The 12899-nt window shown below is 41.3% G+C and overlaps 1 protein-coding gene across 2 annotated transcripts; it reads right to left on the bottom strand.

Annotated features, from left to right (window-relative positions):
- Positions 1–931: 931 nt before the first annotated feature.
- On the bottom strand, positions 932–9696 carry LOC128892233 (leucine-rich repeat-containing protein 15-like). 2 transcript variants are annotated; one of them, XM_054152499.1, is made up of 3 exons: positions 9304–9696; positions 5120–5515; positions 932–5046 (listed from the first exon to the last, which is right to left on the bottom strand). In XM_054152499.1, exons 2-3 carry the CDS (start codon positions 5506–5508, stop codon positions 3402–3404), a joined length of 2034 nt encoding a protein of 677 aa, XP_054008474.1. In that variant the 5' UTR covers positions 5509–5515; positions 9304–9696; the 3' UTR covers positions 932–3401. The 2 variants fall into 2 exon arrangements, with proteins under 2 accessions (XP_054008474.1, XP_054008475.1); XM_054152500.1 differs by lacking the exon at positions 9304–9696 and adding an exon at positions 8241–8612.
- Positions 9697–12899: the final 3203 nt, after the last annotated feature.

Here is a 12899-nt window from a genome sequence, read left to right on the forward strand (position 1 = left end):
ACGTCTTGCTTCGAGACTAGGCGGTTTCTGTTTTACCGATAAAGTACACCCGCAATGACGTAAACTTCGACCATATATGTATATGATTCCGCATCTTTATAAATAAAACTCACTCGCTTACTCGGATGGTCAAATAGTTTCGCATATGTTAACTGAAACTCTTTATACGTTTCTTACTCGACAATGGTGCTCGAGCAAAAGATAATTGCTTCATACTAGAAGAGATCCCATGTATCCCGTATCCCCATGTCTCGTATTTCTTCACTCCAGACATATAAACACCCAGATACATTTGCGGTTGATACTGTGGCGAAGATCACCGTCGAACTGAGGCAACTAGATGCAAATACATATACTAACGTTATACGAAAAATATCTGTACGCAAATTGAAATCTTTTAGAAAATCCTAAATAAATGAAATAAACAAGTTGTCGCACAAGCACCAACCAACGTTAATCCTTCCTTCAATTGCGTGTTACCAACGTTGATACATCTATACAATTATCGTCTGAATCCAGTATAATTCTACAATACGTGCATTGCTATTGTACAATTGTCGGAACTTGATGTTCCGTTAATTTAGTTTCCCGGCGCTCACTTCTTTCCCGCCCAAACGTTGAGATGCTGAAGTCTATTCCAAGAATACTGATTGTACTCACAATGTTGATCAACGTGAGACGAGTGATGCAACAATTATTGTAGTGATTCGATTATGTGTATAGTGCGATAGACATGGCGAGGAACAATGCAGTACTCTTTATTCGTATATCAGTGATGCGCCATTGTTCCAATTCTTTGTTCAGTTGCGTGTAGGATCGATAACTTCGCGATACGAGAGGACATAGATAAATATCATTTTTATTCTTTATTAATTTTTTGTTATCAAGTGATTATCAAGTGATAATCGAAGGAGAGATAAAAAAAACCACAGTTGTACCAAGAAAAATGACTCCTTTATTAAACAGTCTTATACATTTCATGAATATAATGAAACCGTACCGGCACCTGATATTGCCCGCGCTATTTCAAGCGACAGCGACTGAAAATCTGATTCACGTATCCGTTTCACAGGGATCAACGTAACAGACGTAGATGTATACGAATCGTCGTTCTCGTAGCGTACACACGAGGCCAAAGATTTTCACCGCTCAAGGCCACCTTACAACTCTTAACAACCATTTCGTTACATCCCTTCGTCTTTGCTGCCTCGATATAGTGAATAGAGACTAATGGCAGTAAAAAGAACGTCAAAAGTACCTAATGATTACTTGCGACACGGTTTCAGGCACATATAAATATACATATAGTATAAGAGAGAGAGAGACATACAAATGAGCTTGAGCAGCTAAAATCTTTAGTACAAATTCTAACCACGAGTTCCTTTGGCGAAAAGTTTGGCGTGTAAACTAGAATCAAATTTTCGCTGCATTGTTCAAGTGATTGCAAGAATGGGAATCCAAGTATCTCATAGGTAGTCTACTTATACATGGGCACTGCTAGAGAACACGTTCTGGTTAAAAAGAGACAGCACTTCATACAAAAAAAAAAAAAAAAAAAAAAAAGAACCATAAGTATACATCCGCACAGAGAGAATAAGCATAGGAGGAGACAAGGATTTCTTGGCGTGCATCGTTAACTAGCAAACTAACCATTAGCGCTAGGCGTAATATCAAACGATGGGACTTAACAAATACGCATAAAGAGCAACGAATAAACGATGAATCCGCAACTCATAGGGTACACGTTCTCCTCTTATAGAGCGAAGTACTTCTTACTCAACAAAGGCTGACAAACCTAATTAGGTTAACAATTAATGCAAGACCCTTCCAATAAACTATAAATTAAACGTCTACAACGATTTAAATACAACGCTTTACAAGAACGTCGCAATCACTTGGACTTTACCAAACGGAGGTTAATAATTTTAACAATTGAGTTTCCAGTGTAAAGTATACACATACCTGGCGACATCCATAACTTTACGTAATACACACTCGTGTATAACACGACACGATAAGAGATGCATGCATAGACGGGCATGCAAGAACTTTGTAATTGAAATCATGGCATGTTTTCACGAGCCACGGACTCTGTCATTTAGCCTGGAATTTACGTTCAGTATGATGGAGGTTCGACTTTTGTGAACTTCATAACTTCGTCATGGATTCAAGAGTTTCCAAAGTAACGCTGTTGACTCGATAGACGCCGTCACGCCATCTTTTCAGGCAGAGTTCTGGTTTGTTTCACCTTTCCACCAATTACATTTTCTAAAACTTTAGATTTCAAATTACCATCTACTCTTTTTTACAGCCATTTATAATACCTATACGTTTAGTTTAATTGTAACTACAGCTACAGTTCCAATATTGTTAAATCGTAGCGTTAAACTTTAATTTTCCGAAACAACGTTGTTCCCAAAAACATTCTTAAAAATAATTAATTATGTCGCACAACAAACCAGAAACTTGCCTTGATTCGAATCACGAGTTTCCAGACTCGATTCAATTTCAAGCACCTCTCGAAGTAAGAGGTTCGTTAGAAATAGACGACTGTCGGAGCAAAGGGTCTTGACCTTGCTTTGAATCGTTAATTCCCGCGTTGATGTGGGAAAAAACGAGGACTCAACGAAACGCCAGACACAGGCAACGACTAGTTGATTACAAAGACTAGGATAAATCATATTTGCGAGCCGTTAAATGAAAATTTCACACTATTCATGACGTCCAGCGCGTTTATCGAACGGTAGATGGACTGTTGTCCTTGAATGAAATGGAACGCTTCTATAATGACACTTGGAAGATATTCCTTTGGTGACGCAGAAAGGGGGTCGATGATCCCGAATAAAAATGGTCGTTTGATTCCACGTTTCGTAGCAACGTATAACGATGTCGTAATACCTTGACTTACATACAACGCGCTCGTAGACCTTATACTTGGAGGAACAAATGTAGCGGTATGCTTCGAGCAGTGGGTTTTTCCCATGCAACAAGTTTCAACATCATGACGTCTCGTGCGCAGGTACTACCGATACACCTTAATCCTACGCCTACAAAAATAAAGTCGTACGCGATGGAAATGAAGGATAATCTTGGATTCCCGGCGATGATAACCCTCTATTGCATGAATCGTATATATATTTACACTATGACTAAACAATAAAGGACTGAACCTATCGGAGCTATAAGGAAACAGGCAAATCCTTGCGAAATTGCCTCAGGGCCCTTCAGTGGGATTGTTCTGAATGAATCGTGCAGTAGAGGGTTAATAAATTGCGAATAATGCAGCGAGAACGTCGTGTCTGCGCATCGTTGACAAGATACGGTTAAAGCTCGACTCGGTGTTTACGTATCTCGTTCTGATAGATGTACAGCAAGGGATGTTGAAACTTGTACAACGTATATCATAAAGTATGACCGCAACTCGACTCGCGAACGTACTTTGCCCAGGTACGAATGGGAGTCAGGTCTCCCTTTCTAAGTCTGCGCTGATCGCCGCTGCTGGCTGTCTGTTCCACGATGTTGCGATAGGTCTCGTCGTCGTAGCTACAGATCAAACTCTTTCTCAGTTTCGCGGCTCCGGTTTCGAAGCTGGCTGGCTGACTGGCCACCAACACGTGAAGATCGTTCTTCACCTGCACCGCCCAGTCCCACATGTCCGTGATCGAGCAATTGCAGACGAAAGGATTGCCGAGAAGATTTACGGACAACAGACGTGGATTCGATTTGAACACCTTGGGGCTGACAGTTCGTAGGTTGTTGTTGCTGAGATCTAAATGCTCCAAACTGCGAAGCTTCTTCAGACAGGCTAGATTCTCCGCGCCAGAAATGTTATTGCCAGCTAGATTCAGCTGCGTGAGGTTCTTTGCGGAGATGAACAGATTCTCGTTCAAATGGGACAAATTGCAGTTGCTGAGGTCGAGTATCTCGAGGTTGGACAACTGTTCGGGAAGAAGAGGCCCGCTTTCGGGGACTTTGAGTGGATTTCCGCTGAGCTTCAGCTCGATGATATTGGTGCTCTTGTGATCACCAAACACCTTAGGGTCGATGGGGGTCTTGAGGTCGCAGTTGTTCAACTCCAGAGCTTCCAGGTGGGTCAAATTGGCGAACAAGCCTTCTTCCAAGGTATGTAGCTTATTTCCCGACAATATTAATTTTTTCAAGGAAGTCATGTGGGCAAACGTGTTGTTCCCAACGTAACCCAGGTTACAGTAGGACATGTCCAAATACTCCAGAGAGTCCAAGGGATTCAGGAGACTGACGAACGCATCCGACAGGGGGTTGTGCGAGATGTCCAGCTCGTCCAGGTGCTCGAAAACGTGGAACGCGTTTGGCAAACGCTGTAGACTGCAGTTACTCAAGGATAACTTGTGGAGTTTAGGTAGATGGCGCAGCACGCCTGTTAGGTCAGCAGCATACATCGGATTGCCACTGAGGTCCAGCACGCGAAGTTTACTAGCGTTCCTGAATGCCTCCTCAGACAGACGATCCTGCAAGTTGCAGTTCGACAAGTCCAACGACTGGAGGCTGTGCAAATTATGACCAAGGGTGTTCCCAACGTCCAAATGCCACAGCTCGTTATCTGCGAGCACCAGCTGTCTGAGGTACAGATTTTTCGCGAAAGCGTCCGATGGGAGGTTCGTGATGCCAGTCTTCCTGATATCCAAGTGCTCTAGTCGGACCAACGGCGCCAGGACGCTCGTCCAGGACAGCGCGTGCAGATCATTATCCGCCATCTCTAGCTCGCGAAGATTCTCCAGGTGAGCGAATGCGTCAGGTGAGATGCTCGTTAAGTTGCAGGAGTTCAGTTTCAGGTACTCCAGATTGGTGAGGTGGTCGAATGGACCTGGTTCTATGCTTCCAAGGGGATTGTTGGACAAATCGAGCTTGTTTAGGTTCGTCGTGTTATGGAAGAATTCTGTGTTGAGACGTCTGATGCCGCACGTGTTCAGATCTAGGTAGAGCAGGGTGCGACAGTTGAGGAAGTGACCGGCGACCTCGTCCAAGGGGTTGTTTTGAAGCTCCAGCGTGATGAGACCTGGATTGTCACTGTTGGAGGATCGAATTCGTTACACCGTGCATCGATTAGAACGAATCGCACGTAAATCTAAAAGTTTCTTACCTAAACGCCTCGGGGTCGACGCGAGTGATCGCGTTCGATGAAAAGTCCGCCTCCAGCAGATAAGTTAGACCAGCGAACGATTCGTGCTTGAGCTCGGTCAATCTATTATGCGCCATCTGCAGACGCCTTATCTTGATCGATTGCGGAAACGGGCCAACCTGTGCGATGTTGTTACCATTCATATCCAGGATGTAGACATTAAGGCTGAGCTCGTCGTAAGGGATGCTCGTCAAATTGCTTTCGGAGCAGTCGGTCACCCAGTTGACGCGAAAATAATGACAGTGACAGTCCACGGGACATTCCTGCTCCACCAATTCGCCGTTATAAGCGATCGTTGATGTCGCAAGTGCGACTATCAGCAGAAGTAGCCCTGCCATCTTGTCAGGCATGCGGTGTCTGGAATTAAAAAAATTCAAGGATGCAAATACAACAGAACTACATGCATCGAAAAACAAATTTCAATTTTAACTGAAAGATTAAATATTACAAGGTCCACAATCGCTATTAATCTTCGCTTTAAAAACATGACTATGAATAATTACTACACCTGTATAACCGAAAAGTTGAAACAAAAGTTTCTCGAAAAACGCCCTCTATAATTACAGAACTCTCGGTAAAAAAAAAAAAAAAAAAAAAAAAAAAATCAGAAGAGAAAAGTAGACGCTTTGGGAATACTTTTTTTTGTATCGTTAATTTTCAGTTCTCGTTGAACGTTCGAGTAAGAACATTAGCACCGCCATCAATGTGACCCAGGCCAACGAATACTACTTCGTCGTGGAACGCACGCTTTTCCTTTTTCTCACGACATGCAGTATACAATTTGCGAACGAATCCTACAGAGAAAAGGAGGGGAAAAATGCCGTCGTCGAGATTTACCTCGGTCCGTTACGACGACGATGCACATTGCAGTACATTGCCAGCAAGATAACTGGCGAGTACTAATGGTTTAAAGCAAGTGGAGCAATTGTCAGTTAGGAGCGGACTTTGCAATTGGCGGTCGGTAATCCCGTGCAACAATGCGCGGCGCCACAGATCGTTGAGCCAGAAACGTTAATCGTTTCTGTAAAGCACTCTTCAGGAGCTACTTCCTGCTGCTTTCAGGTACTATTTAAAAAGAAACGGCGTTTAAAAAACTTCCTTTCATTCCACGGATTATTTTATCGTTAAATTCGTTGGTAATCCATACCCCCCGATGCTTGAGACGCGACTGTAACTGTCGCGTCATTGTTCCATCAGTAAGTGATTAATCGGCAAACAATGAAATGCCGAGAAAAGGATCGAACTACTACTATTTGCTACGGAAAATTATTACACGTTATAAAACATGCGAAAATGAAAGAGCAGAAATGCAAATGTAGTGGTCAACAGCACGAGTAAGTACAGAATACAACGTCTCTGGTAATCTATTCCCTGCTTGGAGAGCATCGGACAAGTGAATCCAGTACTTGAGCCGTACTTCAATTCCAAAATCATAATACCTGCGGTACGACTGCGATGCTACGGACGCGTGCTTCCATCTATCTACTACCGTCGGTCGACTGATCGAACACGCGTGCCTAATAGGAGTAATTTGTACGTATTAAATTCCGAGCACAATCGTGTTCATTAAGGCGTTGAATAACATTGAAGGAAGTTTTTGTGCCGGGCAAACGGGGGTCGTACACAAAGAAGCAATGGCGACGCCTCTGGGCAGTAGTCAACTTCAGAGACGAAACCGAAACGGAAGGGTTTCCGGCAAAACGCAACGCGTTGCACGCTTCGCTGCCCCATCAGCTTTCCGCGTATAGTTTGCCTTTGGCCTGGACCATTACTATCCCCCAAAGGCCCCTTGCTGAAGGGGGAACCATATTTTCCCCTTTCGATTCCTCCTTGTATTTCTCCCGTCGGCTCGCCTTTGGCGCCACAAATCTTTCCGTTTTTGAATTCCATTCGAGCCAGGAACTTCCCTCCTTCTCTCATACTGACGCGATGCCAACGACGCGTGCTGGGGATCGAGTCATTTGCATTCAGACTCCGGGCGAGACATTCATACTTTTTGCAAATATCGTCTTTATACGCGTCCCCCCTACTTTTCACGCACGAGATTTCAAACATCGGTGTCGAGGAACGCTTTGAAGTGGAATTTACGCGAAATCCGACTGCTTTCGTTATAGACGAAGCGACTCGGTTCTTTTCTCCTCCCATCGCCCTTTTTCACCGATCTCCTTCATCCCCACCTACAGTTTATCTATGGCTTCGTTTCAAGATCTGTTTTTTTTTCTTTTCTTTTCTTTTTCTTTTTTTTTTTATCGAGTTCTTTATACGTCTGGGTCGTTAATGCCTCAAACGTTCCCCGTGGCGCGATATTAAAAACGAAACTGCAGTTCGTAAACAATTCTCCGCTATGCTTCGATTCCATGGTATGATACCGCGATTATGTAAATCCCAATACGACACGTGTACGCGATAGTTGGGAATTTTATTGGTTTTTCTTATATTGAAAATTTGGTACATTTCTTTAAGGAAAAGTCTTGCGGTAACGTCAATTTCGTTGTGCTAATATACTTCGAAAGTAATAATGGTTCATGAATTATTGGTGTATCGATATTCTGTATGTTTTACAGACATCTTTTAGCACGTACGCCAGAGTCTAAAAGTCAATGATAAGCAAAACTGCTGCAAATATAAACGTAAACTTTCGATCGTTATCTCGTTAAATTGACACGGTTACGTGACCCGTGACAAAATCTCATCGAAGAAAAAAATTTCGGACTCGTGAATTTATTTCTATATACGTTTTTTTTTCTTTTTTTTTTTTTATATGCGATAAAGCAAATCTCTCATTTCCGTAAAAAGTTTTCTGAAACTGTTACCAAGAGAACAACGTTATCAGGACAGAGTTAATCCTTGACCTAATATCATTCATCTCGTTGTTTTACAACTTGTATACTGTCAAATAATTTCATTGCTGTTACAAATACAACTAGAAATACACGAGACGTTCACTTCTCGTAAGAGGTTTACGGTTTCGCCCACGCAACAACTTTTTTACATTACGAGGCGATTTCGATGGAGAATTCAGTTGGTCGTGTCGCTATGTTTAGAATTTTGTTTACAGAAACTGAAAACACGCGTTACGTACCGGAAAGATGTGCGTCCTTCCTTCCGCGTAAAAGATTGAGGTTAAATCACGAGCGTGGATTTGAACGAGGCACTGGACAAAGATAGATTGAACCGCGAGTTTACTCGGACCCGGTTAAATTAAATCGTATATGTCTATGCAAGGTCAGGGTAAAACCTACTGACGCACACTCTCCTTCTTTCTGCGTCGCATTAGTCTACCAACGCGAGTCTTCTTAGGGTGTTATGCTTCCCTCCCTCCTTTGTCTTTCTCAAATGGTACAGCACGTACACGAGCGTTGTTGTCATACTCCTTTGTCATTCGTACGAGTTCCCTCTATACTTCGATAGAAATCCTGTGTTTGTCAAAACGACAGGCTGTAGTTAACCCGAAGCTCGCCGATGTGTCGGCATACTTCACCTCACTCGAAACCCGTTATGTTCAACATTAGAAATCCAACGAATGAAAGTTTCGTTTTTTTCCACTGTCCTAACCTCACAACAAGTTTTGGAAACGTACTTTACCCGTCGGATGTATTATAGATTCAATGGCTAATTCTACGCGGGTTGGGTACTCAATGTAATTGTATCGTCAAAGTTTTTATATAATATTCAGACGAAAAGGGATAGGGAACACTGTGAATCTTGAAAATGTATATACATGGAATGCTTTCGCGCCTGAACCAGAGATGTCTCGACTAACCCTTTTCCGAAAACAGACTACAACCACTCGACAAGTACACTTATATTTTCACACTCGCGAAACGTGTCTATTTATACGTGAATATTCTTTTCACGGAGTACTTTAATACACGAAGTCAGAAATCACCACAATCGAGTTCGTGTTTCGTTCACAGGGCACGTGTTCATTGATTATCTATTACGTGAATATTTTGGGACACACTCGACATAAATTAAATAATATTTAACAATCTTATTGTATACGTTGCAAAACGTATCGCAGACGTAACAAATCAATGAATCGATTAGTCGTATTTACATATTTTATACTCACGTCCGATTCTGTCACGTGAAGGTTTTCACGAGTGTACATAAATAAATACATATATAAATGAAATATGTACCTTGTTTTATAGGCTCCACTGCTCGTTTTCTTGCGTCTCGTAATCCTGCAACTGTTACATTCGCAAATGACACATTTAACACCGAACAACGCAGGAATAACGATTAACACTGAACTGGACACCGGTGACACAACACGCGCATGCGTTTTATCAATTCCTCCAAAGGACCGTGTCTTCGATGGTAACGTTCGAAGACTGGATGTGATACGCGTACACTAAACGAATAACCGTGGTGATATTTTCATTTCGCAATCTTTTTTGGGCAACCTAAATCCTCGACGTTATCATCAGTCGAGAGATAAGACGCATAAGCGACTCCGAACTGACCACGAACGTCGCGTCTCTTTCTCTACACGGTCATACAAATTCTACGCACACGCTTGCACACGCTTCTGTATACACGATGAAGGTAACAGAACTTAGGACCAACCGAGAGATGGGGCGACCAATGTGTCGCTCGAATACCGACCAAACGGTATGCTCGAAAAAACTGGTTTTTTCTGACATTTGCATCGTCGATTGTCATCCAACTCGTAATACGCGTATACTATTTTTTCCTCTGTAGCGTTGGAATAAACATTAAATTTTAATAGACGACGTATTCCGTCGTTAAGATTCCGCATTGAAATTTCTTTTGGTCGAAAGCCAGCGTACGCGAATTCTTAACGTGATATTTTTCTCCAGTTCTCGTAGCGTGGCAAATGTGTACGCACGTTGAATGCCTATAGAGGACAATGGGAAATCGATATGGCTTGGATATGGTACGTGTCACTCGTACGTCTGATAACGTTTGTTCACGTAGTCAATGCGTGATTGAGTGATGAGTACGGCACGTCGAATTCTGAAGAATTGCATTCGCCGGAATTGGAAGCGGAGGTCAGGCATTAAGCCAGCATTGCGAAATGTCCGGAATAGGGATCTCATGATCTTGACTAGGAACAACGACCTGCCAGCCCCATTCGTATCTCTACGATGAACGAGAGCAAGCGAGAGAGAGAGAGGGTATCGATTAACTTTGCAATTGACATTAGGTTTCCCGATAACGTGGCTTTGAATTATCGTTCGAGATTAATTTCCCTCTCGGAACGTATGCACCGTGGTTCAACCTTTTTTTGAGTACCCCGAAACGAATCACGGGCATAGAGATATCGGATAGAGTTGGTACTACAATTACATAGTCCAGGGTATTTCGCAACTACGCGGGCAACGAGCGCAATCGATAAGAAATCGACAAATTTCTGAAAATAATACAAAACACGTGCAATAAAATCTAAATATACCACATTACCTACAGATTAATATTATGCAAGATATGTATATTAATATTTATCGCGACAGTTCGGATATTTCGTCATGCTTCTCATTACAACGTGTGATAAAACGTATACGACTCGATAAATTAAATTTATTTCGCGGAATATATGCGCGCATAGAAGAACGAATCTCTGGAAACGGATTTAAATGTAACATCAAACCTAATCGTCTGACATATCACATGCACGCTAACGAATTAAAAATGTGTAGTCAGCGATATAACTTCGGAATTTATCTCCGTGCAAATCTTGCATGCGCGCAATATTTTCTACACTTTTTTCCATATTCATCTGCGAAGCAGAACGCAATTATTCTATATACGTATTTGTGCACGTGTGTATTTTGTATCTCCCAGCTCTATCATGCTGTTTATTCATGATGTACTAACGTAGTTATCACAGTTTAAGGTCATTTATCTTCGCGTGCATTCAATATTACAAAAATTAGGTTACGTTAACGTACGTGACAACGAACATGTACGTATTTATTCGGCTTTCAATCTTCTCTTTTATTACCTGTTTGGAAACTCTATTTTTAATCTAATTTATCAACGCAAATAATCTGTCAAGGGTACATTCGAAAATTTCTTTTTTATTTGTGTAATTGAGTAGCGAGTTATATTCAGAAATTATTAATTCGGTATATAATTTCGTACAAGTTTTACAGTACACTTAAATGTGATCGATATAAAATACAAACACTTTGCAATTGCAGGATAAAAATGAACGATAGCAAACGATAACCTTATCGACGTACGGTCAAACGGTTTGCTGTGTTTGCCGTTAGATGGCACTGGTATGTCGTGTGGATCAGATTTCACGCAACCGTTATTTCTTCGATAATAATATGTTATTATGCGTGTTTTCAATAGTTGGAATAAGCTATCTTCCATCAGCTCTGTATCACAACACGAGTATCTGATGTCTCACGGTTAATTAGCAAAACGTACGATTTCACAGTATCCTATCATTTACGAGGAAACAGAGGCAAACGGATACGTAGGTGCACACTACATATCCTTTCACCGTATATTTTCGCGATCTTCGTGAATTAAAGCGATAACGTTATCGCCCGAACGTATCAAATTTAATTAAGCTGAGTCACGTTAACGTTTCACTCGTAAGAAGTCCCAGCAATTATTCTTCTCGTTTATAGATTTATAGCGGAATTATAGTCGTAAGTCTCGTGTATTTTTTGGCGCTTATATTCTCCTGAAATTATGTGAGAATGACTTTGGCAAACGGCCAACGTTCCGCAGAATGTGCGGAGACAACATGTACGGAGCAACGAACTTTAGCAAGCGTGGCTTCGTACAAGAATCTTTTTCTTTTACTATCGGAGCTTTCCCGTTGGGAAAATTTGTACGCGTTTCTTGCAATTCCTTCCTTTCATTTCAGTTCACGAAGGTTTCTCATTGGCTATTCTTTGCGACCCAGACAATGATCGTATTGTTCTTCGCTATACGAGGAAATCAAAGTATTAAAAGTAACCGTCTTAGCAAGTTATATCCAACCCTTTCTTTTGCCTTAGTTAATTCCAAAGATAAATCGTATTTCATTCTTATAATTCCACTTTTATTTTCGTTTCGAATCGTAATGTGTTCAGCCATTCGAAAATCGTTTCAATGATTTAATTTCAATAACCACGTCGAGGACCGATTATTTTATTTGAAACAAAGAAACGCATATACGTGATATTAATTCGCGACATTTAGTAAATTCGAGACGACGTATCGCGTCGTTGAGAAATTTTATGGCGAATAATTATTGAAATTACATATTTAAGTTAAAATTTGAATCGTAGAGTAAAACATTTCACCGTGAACAAATAAAAATTAACCGTTTAATCGAATAAACGTCACGAACAAATCGCTGTACACTCGATTCTCTTTTTACATGGTGGACACGTTTCAGAGAATATCGTGTAAAAAATGCACATATTGTTAACGGTAAAATAGAGAATTTGTTCCATAACTTCCAACACCCGTGTAAAAAGGTAAACAAGAAATGTATGAAAGGAAATATCGTACAAAAACGTTTTCATAGAAACCCGTGTACTTAACCATTCGTGCATTTAGTTGTTCAAAATTCTGTTCCAGTGCTCTCAACTAAAAATGTTGCGTATGGACGTGCGTATGTATAACAAACATTATTAAAGCTCCGGTATCGATTTTTGATTTTCAATTTTTGATACTCCGCTAAAGCCACGCATTACTGCAGGAAAATAAAACGAAAAACTCTAGAGAGAAAAAAGAGAATTCGTAATCCGTTCGAATAAAATTC

Source organism: Hylaeus anthracinus, unplaced genomic scaffold (assembly GCF_026225885.1).
Source record: "Hylaeus anthracinus isolate JK02 unplaced genomic scaffold, UHH_iyHylAnth1.0_haploid 12002, whole genome shotgun sequence".
Taxonomy (NCBI): Eukaryota; Metazoa; Arthropoda; class Insecta; order Hymenoptera; family Colletidae; genus Hylaeus; species Hylaeus anthracinus.